The sequence below is a fragment of the Phalacrocorax carbo genome, chromosome 4 (genome assembly GCF_963921805.1).
Source record: "Phalacrocorax carbo chromosome 4, bPhaCar2.1, whole genome shotgun sequence".
Lineage (NCBI taxonomy): Eukaryota > Metazoa > Chordata > Aves > Suliformes > Phalacrocoracidae > Phalacrocorax > Phalacrocorax carbo.
The window spans coordinates 29,241,120-29,254,820 of NC_087516.1; the positions used below are offsets into that span (position 1 = coordinate 29,241,120).

The 13,701-nt window shown below is 37.3% G+C and overlaps 1 protein-coding gene across 2 annotated transcripts in view; it reads right to left on the bottom strand.

Moving 5' to 3' along the window:
- The window catches only part of CORIN (corin, serine peptidase), a 164,348-nt gene that overhangs the window by 25,270 nt on the left and 125,377 nt on the right, over positions 1 to 13,701 (bottom strand). For both annotated transcript variants that reach the window (XM_064449377.1, XM_064449376.1), the window contains exons 14-16: positions 9,924 to 10,037; positions 7,375 to 7,485; positions 5,600 to 5,729 (exon numbers count right to left, since the gene is read on the bottom strand). In XM_064449377.1, coding sequence (XP_064305447.1) covers positions 5,600 to 5,729; positions 7,375 to 7,485; positions 9,924 to 10,037 — 355 coding nt within the window. The remainder of the gene's footprint in view (positions 1 to 5,599; positions 5,730 to 7,374; positions 7,486 to 9,923; positions 10,038 to 13,701) is intronic.

Here is a 13,701-nt window from a genome sequence, read left to right on the forward strand (position 1 = left end):
AAAATGCCTACAGTCTTATGTCCTAACTGACAGGCTACTCACCCCTATCAAGAATGAGTTAACCTGTAATTATGCTGAAAAAAGTTTTACATGCTTGCTTTTTCTCTGTCATTTGAGTCAAAGAATGATTTTGTAGCTAAACATAAAAAAGAATGTTTTGGGCCATCTAAATTTAAAACTTCAAATAGAATATAGAATTTCTTAGCTGGAAGTCCTAATTCAACTCCAAATTAAATATAAATTACTTAATTTAAGGTTAATTAGCTTTTCATTTTAAAAAGATGAGAGACATTTCAGAGAAAAATATTATTTTGAAATAATATTTTAAGTGTTTCATTTTAAAAAGTTGTAATAAAATAACTTGACTTTTCAACCTTTTTTCCTCCTGCTGAAATTGTTCACTGAATTTGAACAAAATTTGCTGGGTTTTTTGTTCAACATTGTCCATTACAGATTTATTATTCACTAAGAAATGCTCCTATAGGTCTACTGGTAATAACACATTACCCAGAAAAAACACTTCAACTTGCAGATTCTAGAATGACTTTTCAGAACTGACAGATTTAATATCTGTTTAGTGTTACACTGAGTAAGTTTGATTTGGAAACTCCTAGGGAAAAAAATGGGTTTTATAATGCCATTTGAAAAAGCTGTGACATAAAGTAGTCTGAGAAAGGATTTGTGATCCATCATTAGAATAAGAACATTTGGTTGGCAGTATTCATGTATCTTTCCATTTCTTTCAGTCAGTCACAGAACAGCTGAGGTTGGAAGGGGCCTCTGGAGGTCATCTGGTCCAACCCGTCTTGGTCAAGCAGGGCCACCTACAGCCAGTTGCCTAGTGCACATTCAGACACCTCCACTGTTGTAGGAGATATTAAACCACTAATAACAATTATCTTTTTACTTAAAGAAAGAAAACTATCCAATCATGGAGCTAAAAAGTGCCACGTGTTATGAACATATGCCTAATGACAATTTGAAGCAATTGTCACAATTTGCAAGGAACTATTAGGTTGAAATTTCTTTGAAAAAAGCCCTATCTAAATAATTATATTTTAAACCACATATATGCATGAAAGACGAGACATAATCTATCAGATTTAATCTAATACAACTCTTATACACTGATTAAAGCCTACATATTTTAACATTGTTTTATGGTTGCTCAAAAATTACTAAACCAGTCTTCTACATCTACCACAGCTTCTAATGTTATTTTCAGTAAATTTTATTTCTTATTTGCTGCTGTTCTTAAATAAATAAATGTAATCTGAAGATTCACTATTTTGCTAAATCCTCTAAAGATTTAATGGAACACAGTGAAGCCATGAAGAATGTGAATATATTCAAGGTAGGTCAAGAGTATCTTACATCCTGTTGAGTGGGTCTAGAAATCCAGATTGAATTAATGAGTTTGTATAGTTCATCTTTGGCATGGAATTTTATTTACTAAATGTCATCTTTATGCTTGGAGAAAATAAAGTAGGTTAAATTCAGAAGTTCAAATTTCTAATGTGGGTAGGACAGATGTGTTCCGTTTTTTTTTTCTGTGATGTTTTTAAGCAAATAGACATTAAAATAAACTTCCATTATTTCTGTTGTAGAAATAATTAGAAAGTCATTAGAAAGCATAATCATTCATGTGAGAACAAAAGGTTATTGGTCCAACAGCTTGACTGCTTAGTTGGCAAATATTATTTGAAGAACTTTGTACCAAAAAGAGAGAGTGAGAAAGTATTAGGAAAGACAAAAGGCCAGGCAGCAACAAGACAGTGGTCTTTCCCTTCCACAAATACACACACAGTAGATGCTATGGCAGAGGGAAGCAGGAAAAGGAGCTACCTGTTTCAGTGGCGCAGCCTCCAAGAAAGGGAGCAGCAGCAGCAGGATGAGGTAGCAGAGCTTACTGCAGATTTTTGTAAACAAGTAACTTGGTAAACAGGTGCGATTCTATGCCGATACTGCCAGACCAGAGCAAGCCGATCTGCTAAAATTCCCCTGTGCTCTGCTGGGTACAAGCTGCTGAATTTTATCATTATTACATTTGTTACCCTAGTGCAGGAAAGAAAGACAAACTATTCCACTACAATGCCACAGAGTAAAAGAACAACTCCACTAACTTCTGGTTTTGCCAAATTTCAGATCTTAGCAGACTATGGTTTTATGATCATCATTTTATGGTCATCAACAAAAACGTGGACTTCAGAGTGTATGAAAATGGTTTTCTTCAACTAAACACCAAGACAAATCTACAGTCTTATAATATGCTGAACCCGCACAGTACGCCCATCTTCAGCAGCATAGCCTCTGCAGCGCACACCAGGATATAGCTAATCCTTGATCTGAGACACTGAGACATTGCTGTTCCATTCTCTACCTGTGTTAGCAGGAAACCTAATTGCCAGAGACATGCTTTACTGTATGTAAATTTGGGACTCAGTCAGAGGTCTCTGAACAAAATAATCTATCCTGAGATGAACAGGCAGTCATACCAGGTGATCTGATAGTCCCATATGGCTGTAAACTATGAGACGTAAGACTCAAACAAACAGTTTCCATTAGGGTCTTAGCATTATAAACAAAAGTTTACTTCATGTCTAAACCTTTTTGCACTAGAGGAAGACAGCAGAACTGCTAAGAACACACACTGTATCATGTAAGCAGCCGCCACCATTAGTCCAAAGCCTTTCAGACAATGCTTGGAACTTGCACAGTTTCTGTGATGTTGCATCAGACGTCACACAACACATTGCATGTTGTTGTGCTGTGAAAAACTGGAGAAACACATCATCTGTGGAATTACAATTGGCCAACAGCTAGGAAAATAGCTTGAATTTTGTGCAACAGGCAGAAGAGAATTACCTTTCATGTTGCTTCAGATACAATGCTTATACCTCCCAAACAGACAGACTGATATTCTGTAAAATGTGTTACCACTGTCAGCTAAATTAACCTGACTTTAACCACTGTCATTTACTTCTTTTCCTTTTTTTTTTTTCAGATCATTTTAGGCTGAAGAATCAAAAATATGTACAAGCTGTTAGAAAGGCATTGCTTTCGTATTTTAAGCCTTACCACTTTATATAGCAACTGGGAGTTGTTATTTGGGAACGCACCAGACACAGTTATGAAGAACAGTTTGCAGAGCTTTATGGAAAATAAAAATACCATATCCTACCATTCATTGTAATTCCTGGCCTAAGATAATGAGTAGTCTCAACTTTGATATATCATGTGCACAATTTTTCTTCAAGAATAAACAAGAGAACTTTTAAATCAAAATCAAGTATCATCATAAGTCATTATTAAAGAAATATGCACAGCCACAGAACTGAGGGTTTCTGCAGTGTGCTATAATATGGACAGAATTTCTACAGTCACAGCTTTAATTTTCTGAATGAGTAAAATGAAGTATTTCCCATTGGGAATACCTGAAGAAAAGCATGCTTAAAATATGCTATATTTATTTTTTAAAAAAGGGGGCAGGGGATGATAAAAAGGAAATTTTTTCATCGTTATTTGAGCTTTATGCAACATACAGTCTAATTTACCTGTACCCTCAACGGTGACTGGAAATAGCTTATTAAATACACCGATGTTATCAATCTCACATTCAGACTTCCTCGTTATCGTAAGTCAAATAAATAATGTACGCAGGACATAATGGCTAATAGATGAAGTTTATGGCTTTAGGTCAGATTTCACAGTGACATGAAACTCCAACTTATCATTCAGTCTTCCACCTCACCATACAGAAAATATTAACCTCTGTGACATTTTCACTGAACCCCTATGCAATGGGAACAAAATAATTAAATAATTATATTACATCATATTACTCCTTTTTGAAATTAGTTCTGGTGAATGCATTATAATCTTTGTTTTTCTTACAGATCTTCTGCAAACCTAATGTACTGTATTTTTAGCAGTGCTGCTTCATAAAAACTTGGAGAATAGCTAAGAAAATAAAGCATCAGGTGATTGACAAAATCAGGTTTTGAGAAAGGAAAGACAAACACTACTTTGGTTTTCTGAAGCACTGCCAGGAAGAATTAGAAATTACTATTAGAGTCAGACTGAAGTTGTAGACTTCAGAGTTGAACTGGAATTTCCCACTGCCCTTCAGCAGGAACAGACAAAACAGTCTGGGAACAGATACAATCACCTGCCACTATGAAAAAGAATCTGTAGAAAAATTGATTTGTAGAATATCTTCCCCTGTTAGAAAATGGATTTGTGAGATTTAAGAATTCTTTGTGTCTCAAACGTATTTCTTAAAAGTGGTAGGATTGATAACATCTGTTAGCAAGCCTCAGTGAGGAAGCAGGAAGGTATGTTTCTATTCATGCTCATTTCAGCCTAGGCACATCTCTGAAAAAAAGAAGGAATGAGAGGCCCTGTGATAATTTAATACCTTTTTCATTTTCCTAGCAGAAAACATCATAGGAAAGTTAAGGAAATTTTATGTTAGGACTATGAGAATTAAATATTAGGAAGAAAAACATTCTTAATATTGAGATCATCAGTTTATTCTTAGACCAAAAAATCGTAAAAGCAATAACTATTTTTGAAGGTATCAAAGGAGTTTAAGCTTATTAGGATGTTATATAGTTAAAGCATAAAGACAACATCAGTATTATTTAGATATACTAAACTAGCTAGAGGAGTACAGAATTGTGTGTTAGAATGGCAGGCAGTCCATTCAGTACAGGTGGCCTTGGATTCAGGGCATCTGCTAGAACTGGTGTCAAGCATCCATCCTGTGCAAGGCCATACAGAGTAAGTTAAGTGCAGACACTGTAACCCAGGGTCTTTATCCTCCTCTGTTTTTTGAGAAAGGTACAAAGAACAAGATTGCATGTCAGTGTATGTAGTGGTACAAGGCACACAGAAAAGACACTTCTTAATCCAGTTTGGGGATCAGACACTGACAAAAGAGATCCTTCTATACCACCAGGCTCATCTTTTCTGAGTAGACGACAGCTTTGGATATCAGAATATATGAACTTGATTTTTATCCAACAGTTATACTTTGCATCAATTATTCCATAAAGCAGCTATTACTTCAGTGTGTGTGCAATAAGAAAGATGCATAGAGGCTATTCTTCTTCCTGAGTTTCACACAGAAATCTCTGTTTTAATGACTCATTTTTCAGAGATACACAAGTTAAATATATCCGGTTGCCTAGCTCCCAGTACTTATTGCAGAATACAAACGAATGCAGAGAAATTTTTCTGTGTTTCCTAAGACAAGTCTATTTTAATTCTTTAGGAAGACACAGAATGTCACACTGCCAAACAATCCTGAGCCTCAGCAGTAACTGCAAGTTCAAATATTGAGGCTTGGAAAGCCATTATTACCTTTTCAACACACTCTTTTAATAACAATCAGGTAATGTTTATAAAGTGGTGAAAGTGCCTAGATTTTAGTGAGCCTTTGTTCCAGTCATTGTTCACAAAATTTCATTGCCTCTTTTCTCTGTGAAGCATTTCCACGCTAGGTCTAACATCACAGTGATCAATGATTGTCCACATCTAACTCTAGCACTCCAATTGTCCTAAGAAATTCATCAATGCTACAAACTACTGACCTTACCCTAAACCCATTTGATTGCAGGCCAGTTGGCTTAAGTTTTCTTGCCACTCATCAGCACAAACATGGTTATCAGCAGCTGACCTGTGAATGGTCAGGAACATCAAGGAACTCATGTTTTTAGACAGGGTAACTGCAAAGGAAAAGAACAACAACAACATTATTATTTCACGTGGTTAGTTTTACTGAAAACACACAGCTACATTCAGAAGAGTTTTCCAAGATGCTGCCACTTTTGCTGATTTTATATGCCCAACAGGTATGTAATTTAAAAGCCAGGTAACCATGGCTATCAGAACCTTGCTAACATTGAACAACATGAGACACTAAACAACAAAGGCATCTTGAGTATTTGAATAAGCCAGAATACTCGACTCACCAGCACAGGTTCACATGGGTTTCTGAAAGCCTTAATCTTGTTAAATGATGTTTTACCCCACAAATAGTCCAACTGAAATCACTAAAGTAATTTGTGGGATGAATGTTGAGTGACATAAGAGCGATACCATAATTTGACTCTCAGTAATATGCACTGTTCCTGTCATAACATGTGGGTGTAATTGAAGAAAGAAAAAACAACTATTGTTTACCAGAAACATCATTGCTTGTCTCTTAATCCATGTATAAAAATGTGTGAACTGCATTTATCACACACAAAAAGCTCCTCAAAATGGCCCAAAAGGGAAATTTACATCCCTTCCTTTCTAAGATCCCTTAAAAGATGTTGGGCTGTGTGCATTTCTTCCCCAAACACATACTGGTTTTAGTTAAACTGTTCCTCTGACTTTTGCTTTGATAGTACTAATCTTAACATAGCCAGTCATTACGCATCTTTCTTATATGGCAAAGGGGCTTTTGCTTCTCTCCCCATGAGAAAGGTATGTATTAATCCTAGATTACTCCTTTTCAGACATGCAGTCTAGAACAGTCCTCCTCTGTTGCATAGATTTTATTGAATGTTGTTTATTAGTGTTCATATAATGTTAAAAGTTTTAAAATATTTATACAATCTACTTCAGTATGAATACAAAATATTTGCTTCTGTAAGCCATGGTACACCTTTCTTCTGTATTTAAAATTACATACAAAACATCTCAAAACTTAGTAATATGAACGACTGTCATGTACAGAAATACATGTTAACTCAGTGAAATCTCAGAGGACATACTACCACTTTCCAACCTGCTTCTTTTCAGTACAATTTTTTTTAAAACCACCTTTATTTTTATTTAAAGAATAATACTTGGAGAGTACTACTTTAACAACATGTAACAGCACGAGGCCTAATCTGAATATAGATATCAACAGCAGGTTATTTCATTCTGCATGTCTTTAGCCAGTGCAAAGGGGACCTAGTAGGACTACCTTCTTAGAAGCTCTGAACCTGCACCATTGCAGTCAGTGGGAATTTCATACGGATTTTCACAAGTACAGAATCAGGGCTTAGAAGTTTTGCCCAAATGAATTCTACATCTGAACATTTTCCTACTCTTTCTTCTTTCCACAACACTTCCCATATTTTACACACCATGTACACATTTTATAGTTCCCTGCCACATCACTTTTCTTATCTCTTTGCTTGTGACACTTCATACTGAGCCCTTCCTTTCTCTTTTGCCCACTGTCTTGTGTGCTTGCCCAACCTCAATCCCATCTCCCTCTGGTAATAAAGGGAGCATCTCTCCACCACCACAATTGTATTCTAAATCAAATCACTAGCGATTACTACCATCACCAAACATCACTTCCAGGCAGAGTGCACCACGGCGGAAACTTACCACAGTCCCATTCATCTGAGCCGTCACTGCAGTCTGCTTGCCCATCACACCACAGCTCACGTGGCACACATTCGTGGTTGGCACATTCAAGTTCACTCTCTTCACAAAATGCTGCAAGGACAAAACCATGTTTCACTCTGAGAAAGAAATTCTCAATGTGAAGTTCATATTGAGACTGAAAAAATGAGGAGGAGGGCGAAGGTAGACACAGACCAGACTTATGGAGCAAGAGAGACAGATTTGCAACAAAATTCAGGATTGACATTACTGAGGCAGCCACATAGTTGCAGAGGGCGTTGCAACTCAAAGGGAAGGAAGGGTGTCTGGAAATGGCACGACCTGTGATTACTTAGTAGTATCATTTGTGGTCTTGTCACATGAAACCTGTCTAAGCCTCTCACAAGCTTTAAGTGAATATATTATGTTCCATGCTTTTTAGAAGACTGCTCCAAACCTGTGTATTTCTTTATGTTCTTTGAAAAGAATATTTTACTGTAATACATACCTATTTCCTTTCATCCACAGCAATTCTATGTTCACTTTTGGATCCTCCTTTGCTATTTAAAATCATGGAATTATTTTAATTTCCACTTTAGAGATGGGGAACTGGTGTACAGATAGACATGCTCCAGTTCACAGGTGGTTGCCAGCTGGAAGCATTAAATAGGGATATTCTGAATCTCTGTCCCGTGCAGGAACCACAAGAGCTTCCATTTGCAAGTGACTTTTAACTTTCTGCCAACCATAACAAACCCCCTCCCAAAAGGCAGGTGTGTAGTGTTACAGTACCCTCCTCACTAACACACGTGTCTTCCAGCTTCTACAAACCCCATCATTAGGTCATTTTGAGAGCTGGGGGAGGGCAGAGAGGGAGAGAATGAGTGGAAGGAAGGTGCATTCAGTTGTGTCTATGTCTGGCTGTTGTATAGCATCTATTCTGCCACACAATCCAAGCATGTATTTGCAACACTGGTGCCAAAAATGTACTCCACAGTGAAAACCACACAGACAGAGCAGGCAGTGCTACCTACTGTGACCTTTCTGGCTCTGGAATAAAGCATGCAAAACTAGAAAAAGCTCTCTAACTCTGCCTTCCAGAGAGAACATATTTCAAAAGCTAGAAGCCCTAAGCTAGAGAAACTTTGCTGCCATTTCAGAATATTCTAGCCCTGAACAAAAGCAGAGAGGAAATATTGGCTGATAATTATAGACTAGCTTAACCTAAGCCCTCGGAGAATCTTTTCTTTGCCATGATCTTAATGTGTGATCATTAGCAAATCACTTCAATACCACCTTCCTTTTTTTAGATCAGAGCACACAGAGTGCTTGGAAGTCAAATGATATAATCTTCACAATGAAAGACAGATTAAGAAACGTTCTGTGAGCTGCCTCTTCCCCAAAAGGAACAAAGTTAGATCTAGTGATATATGCAGGCTGTCAATCATTTTGGCAAATGTATTCATATGTTCCACCTAGCACATAAAATGTGCCTACCATCCTGTCCCTCCAACAGAAGTTCAGAGACTCAGGAGCAACATTTTTGAAATTGTGAAATTATATCCTACAGTCCCAGAAAAAATGCTGAAATACCAGGATTGCCCAGAGTGTTAAAATTTCAGCTTTCAAACAAGTTTACCAAGCATCTCTTCTTTCTTGTGGTGGCTGAGTGTCACCCAGTATGTCTTTTCTAGTTCCTTGTCTTGGGGACACGCCCTAACACCAGGTTTTCTCAAGAGAAGGGAGTTTAGAGTACCACTAATATATTAATGAAAGTGAAACTAACATTTCACAGCACCCACTCCCAGCTTCCCATGCAGGGTGGGAGCCTGCAAACCTGCTGCAGTTCGCAGGTCTTCCACTTATTCCCATCCCACTAGTCAGCTGCACAGTGGAAACGGAACACAGGGCAGCTCCTGCAGGGGACCAGGGGGACCCTGCCCACTGTCAGCACTTTGAGCCAACTCACACTGTGCACATGGACAGTATGCCTATACCACCAGTTTACCATACTAAGTTTTGTATCTCTGATACTTATCACAGTCTGGATTGCAGAAGCCTGTGAAGCCAAGTGGGGAGACAGAATCTAAGAAATGTCAAGCAGAAGAGAAATCAAATAAAGCCGGGACACACATGAACTTTACTGAAGAATAGATCGGAAGGAAAATCAAGTGGAAATCAAAAAGAGAGCAGTGAGTATCTACACCTATATCGAACAAAGTTAAAAAATTTTGAGAAATGGAGTCAAGAAGCTACAAGGAATAAAGAAAAGAAGCACGAAGACACAAGAAGGAGGAGGGAGAGAGAGAAAAAGAGAGAGCACCAGAGTGACCAAGGAGAGAGGAAGGATCCAAGGATGTGAACAACAGAGGACACAAGACGAGGAAAGAGATGAATTGGTGCCATAGAAAAATTGGAAAAAAAAAAACCTGAGGGAAAGACTAAGCCTTTCTGCCTGTAGAAAACCTTTTTACTTTCATATATTTTGCACCCCAAGATCCCAAAAATGTGATCAGCCCTTTGTGGGACTAACAAACTGTGTAAGCCCTTACAGCAGTTCTTTTCGTCCATCATGTCAGGGCAGTCTGGGAAACCATCACAGATCATAGTGTGTTTGATGCACAGCTTCTTCAAAGGACACTCCCAAAGACCCCTTCCTCTACAACCTGGAGGTAGAGAAGCACAGTTTTGAAACATTTGCATGCAATATCAAATCAACTGTTTTCTTCTTCCTTAATAATTCTGAAACACCCAAAATATTTTCACTTGCAATATAAATTTTAAAAGGTACCAAGAATAGTTACTAACAAAGAAATGGAAATACAATTGTCACAGTTCACACTTGATAAATGGGTATAAAATATCTAACACTTCATAATACTTCAGTACTTTTTAAATAGTAATGAGAAATACTTAATTCTTTCTGGCAGAGCTGATACAGAATCTAATGCAGATCACAATGAAATGTAGAGAGATGCTGTAAGCATTGACCACAAACAGTTTTTGTGGTTCCATAATCTGACACCAAACCAGTTTGAAAAGATTAGAAAGACCCAATGGCTGTGTGAATCTTCAAGAGGGTTCATTATTATGCAGGGAGCACGCTGCATTATTGTCTTTTCAAAGTCCTGCTAACCAGCCTCTCTGGTTTCAAGGGCAATACTTATAAAACTGTGTCAAAGTGCTTTGATAGTAAAATTCTTGTTAGTCAGCTGGAGGAAATGAAGAATGGCCCAAGGTCCATTTTAGAAAAGTGTTTTCTATTGTTTTATTTCACTATTAATTTCCATCAACTAATAAAGCACCTCACTGTGATGCCAGTTTAAATACTTCGACATACTGATGTCCTGTTCTGTTTTCATAGGAAGCCATACAAAAATAATGTGTTCTCCTGACAGAAACAGATGATTTGATGGCCTTGTTTGGCCTGTTCTATAGATGATAATACTAGTTTTCATTTCAATCCAAGTTCAAATTCAGGTGACAGCCCTGATGTCCCCACAGGCAAACAGTTGAGGTCTAAGCTCACAAACTGCATTTGAAGCGGCACCTGTTTGCCTGGACCTGGAACTACGCCAGCGTATCAGCAGTAAGTTACTAAGCAGATGCATTGTTTCCAAGAAGTGTTATTTCACAAGCAAGTATTTTACGAACATGAAACAGAGAATCACTACTAGCTCTTATGATTACTGGAAAAATCTCACATTTTAACTGTAACTGGATGTATGGAGTGCTTGATTTTGTTTAGATTGAAAAAGCCATGTAAATAAATGTTACAGCACAGAGAAATAAATAGCCTTTAACCTGTGAAACTATTTCCAGATGACCAAAGAACTTTCTTGGGTATCACCATTTCTTCTTCTTGATAATATTTGTGATAACTATTAATGAAAAATTAATTGAAACCAAACAAAACCTTTACTCTAATAAAGAACAAAGAATGTCAGTCATGTTAGCAACTTGATATGAAAATGAAATAAAAAAGCTTAAAAATATATAATGTATGAACCTTGCCATTTTTAGTGCATTTACAATTAATTAAATTCATGTTTGCTTTTCCCCTTCACCACACATTATAGTGTTACACTGTGAAGTGTTCCATGACTCTCCAAAATTTATCTTTGAGTACAACATAGGCAAATATAGAGACAATTCCCCAAGAAAAATTCACTACTTACTGAATTTAGTGTTCAAATATACTGCTTTGTCAGTAGAAGCCATCTAACATTTCGTGTATTTATATTTCTTCTCTAAACATTTTTGTGACATACATTTTCAATTTCCAGACAATGAAATGGAAGTGAAAATGGAGGTTGGAAAATTTGTCCGTATTTACATTATCCCCATCTCAAACATATGTTTTGGCAAGAGATAGGGATTCACAAATGATCTTACATTCTTTCTTCTTCCAAATACGAAGCAAGTTACCATTTGTTAATCACACGTATATTCCCCATGCAACCATTATTAAGTCATTAACATTAAGACTTCCTCATTTTTCTCTCATCTAAAATACTACAGTCAGAACTTGGATTGCAGAAAATAGTGAAGGACAATACTGGGTTTGAATATAATGTCTTCAATTTCTTTAGTACTCTTCCAGGACCCTCTTCTGCTCTCTGCCAGAGGCATTGTTCAGCAGCCAGTAAATGAATATGATCAATTACAATCAAGTGTATTTAATACTACAAACTTCCTCACATGCTACTGAAATGCACTCAGAACTGTCACATTCAGAAATACGTGCCAAATTTTCTCTGTAAATCTTGGTTTAAATGGCACTTAAAGTCTTAGGATTTCACTACAATTGGATGGGTGGGATTTCCTCTCACAACAATCACGTGGAAGTATGACACGGATTCCTAACAGGAGGCGGCAGTGGGTGCTGAATACAGCTCTACTCTGCATGGGCAGAATATACCTTAGTCCCTTTGGGCTGTTCTACCTTACATTTTTGGCCAGAGTAGCTTGAGCATCCAAAAGCTGTAGCTAGTCTTTTCCAGCCTCATCCTCCCTGCACTGTGAAGTTGTTCCATGCCTGTTATTTAAGCATTTCAAATACAAGGTTTGTAATTTAAATGCTGTTATTTAATGGTATAAAATCAATTTCAAAGGATAAATCTAATAAAATGTGAGCTAGCCATTTACACAGGGAAAGATCATCAAGTTTTGATTTTGTCCTGCACACGTGGAATATGAATGAGTCAGACAGTTACTTCTGCAGCTCTACAAGGACTTTTTGTTTTTCAGTAACAGTATTACCCATGGTCAATGTAATGTCACTCTGACAGCAGTAATTTCCTAGCAGATACAGTCTTCCATATTTATAGAAACTGATAAGAATTCTGCTGATTGCTAGTGACATTCTGTCTAGACTATGGAGACAGAGTGAAATCCACTCGAGAAATGAATGTTGTGTATTAGAGCAATATTTCATATGTTAACGTCTAGGAGAATGAAATTATCCTAAAAGACACATTGCAATTAGTGTTGTAAGGAGTTAAGGAACAGGTGGCAACAAAGAATATTTGGCATGGAGGACAACTGAGACAATTGATTCCAAGGTGGAGATGACAAACTCTGAAAGAGTCACTGTGATCATCAGCTCTGCCTTTCCTTTATAATCCAAACAAGAGAATGACCTAGTATTAAAAGCCATTTCAGTGAGCATATCTTTTTATTTTTGCTTTCATTTTGCAGGGGGAGGGGAATGGGGCAGAAAGAGGAAAAAGAATACAAGTGTGATTTGAAAACTCCCAGAGATTGAGAATACATCATGCTTGAGCGATAAATAACCCCCAGGTTACTCCAATCAGAAAAAAACCTGCTCTTAAAAAAGAAGTGTTTTATAGAGCTGACAAGCTTGAATTTTATCCTAGCTTCAAGCTTTCACGTGTTGGATCTTATTTTATTTTTGTGTAGCTGAGTAGAAAGTCTTTTATTGACACAGTTTTGCTGCTCACATAAACTGTGCTTCCATGTTAACCTGGTCTCTGTTAAAACAAACAGGTCGTGCACCTTAGCCCTACTCTGCCGGAATGTTTTCCAAACCTTTACTCATATTCACACCTTCCATAAATCCTTAGTGATTTATACTTATTCTCTTTGCCCCTAGGGATGACAGACCAGCATGCAGAATTCCACGGAGGCTACACCTTAGTCACATAAAGAAATAGTATAAACTCTCTTTTCCTTCTCAAAATTCTCCTGACAGCGCATACAAGGATAAATAGCGACCAAGAGATTTGTTGGTTATTCTCAAGCTCAGTACATCCCCTTAAGTTAGAAGTCAAGAGCACCTCTACTGTAAGTAAACTCAGAAATAAACTG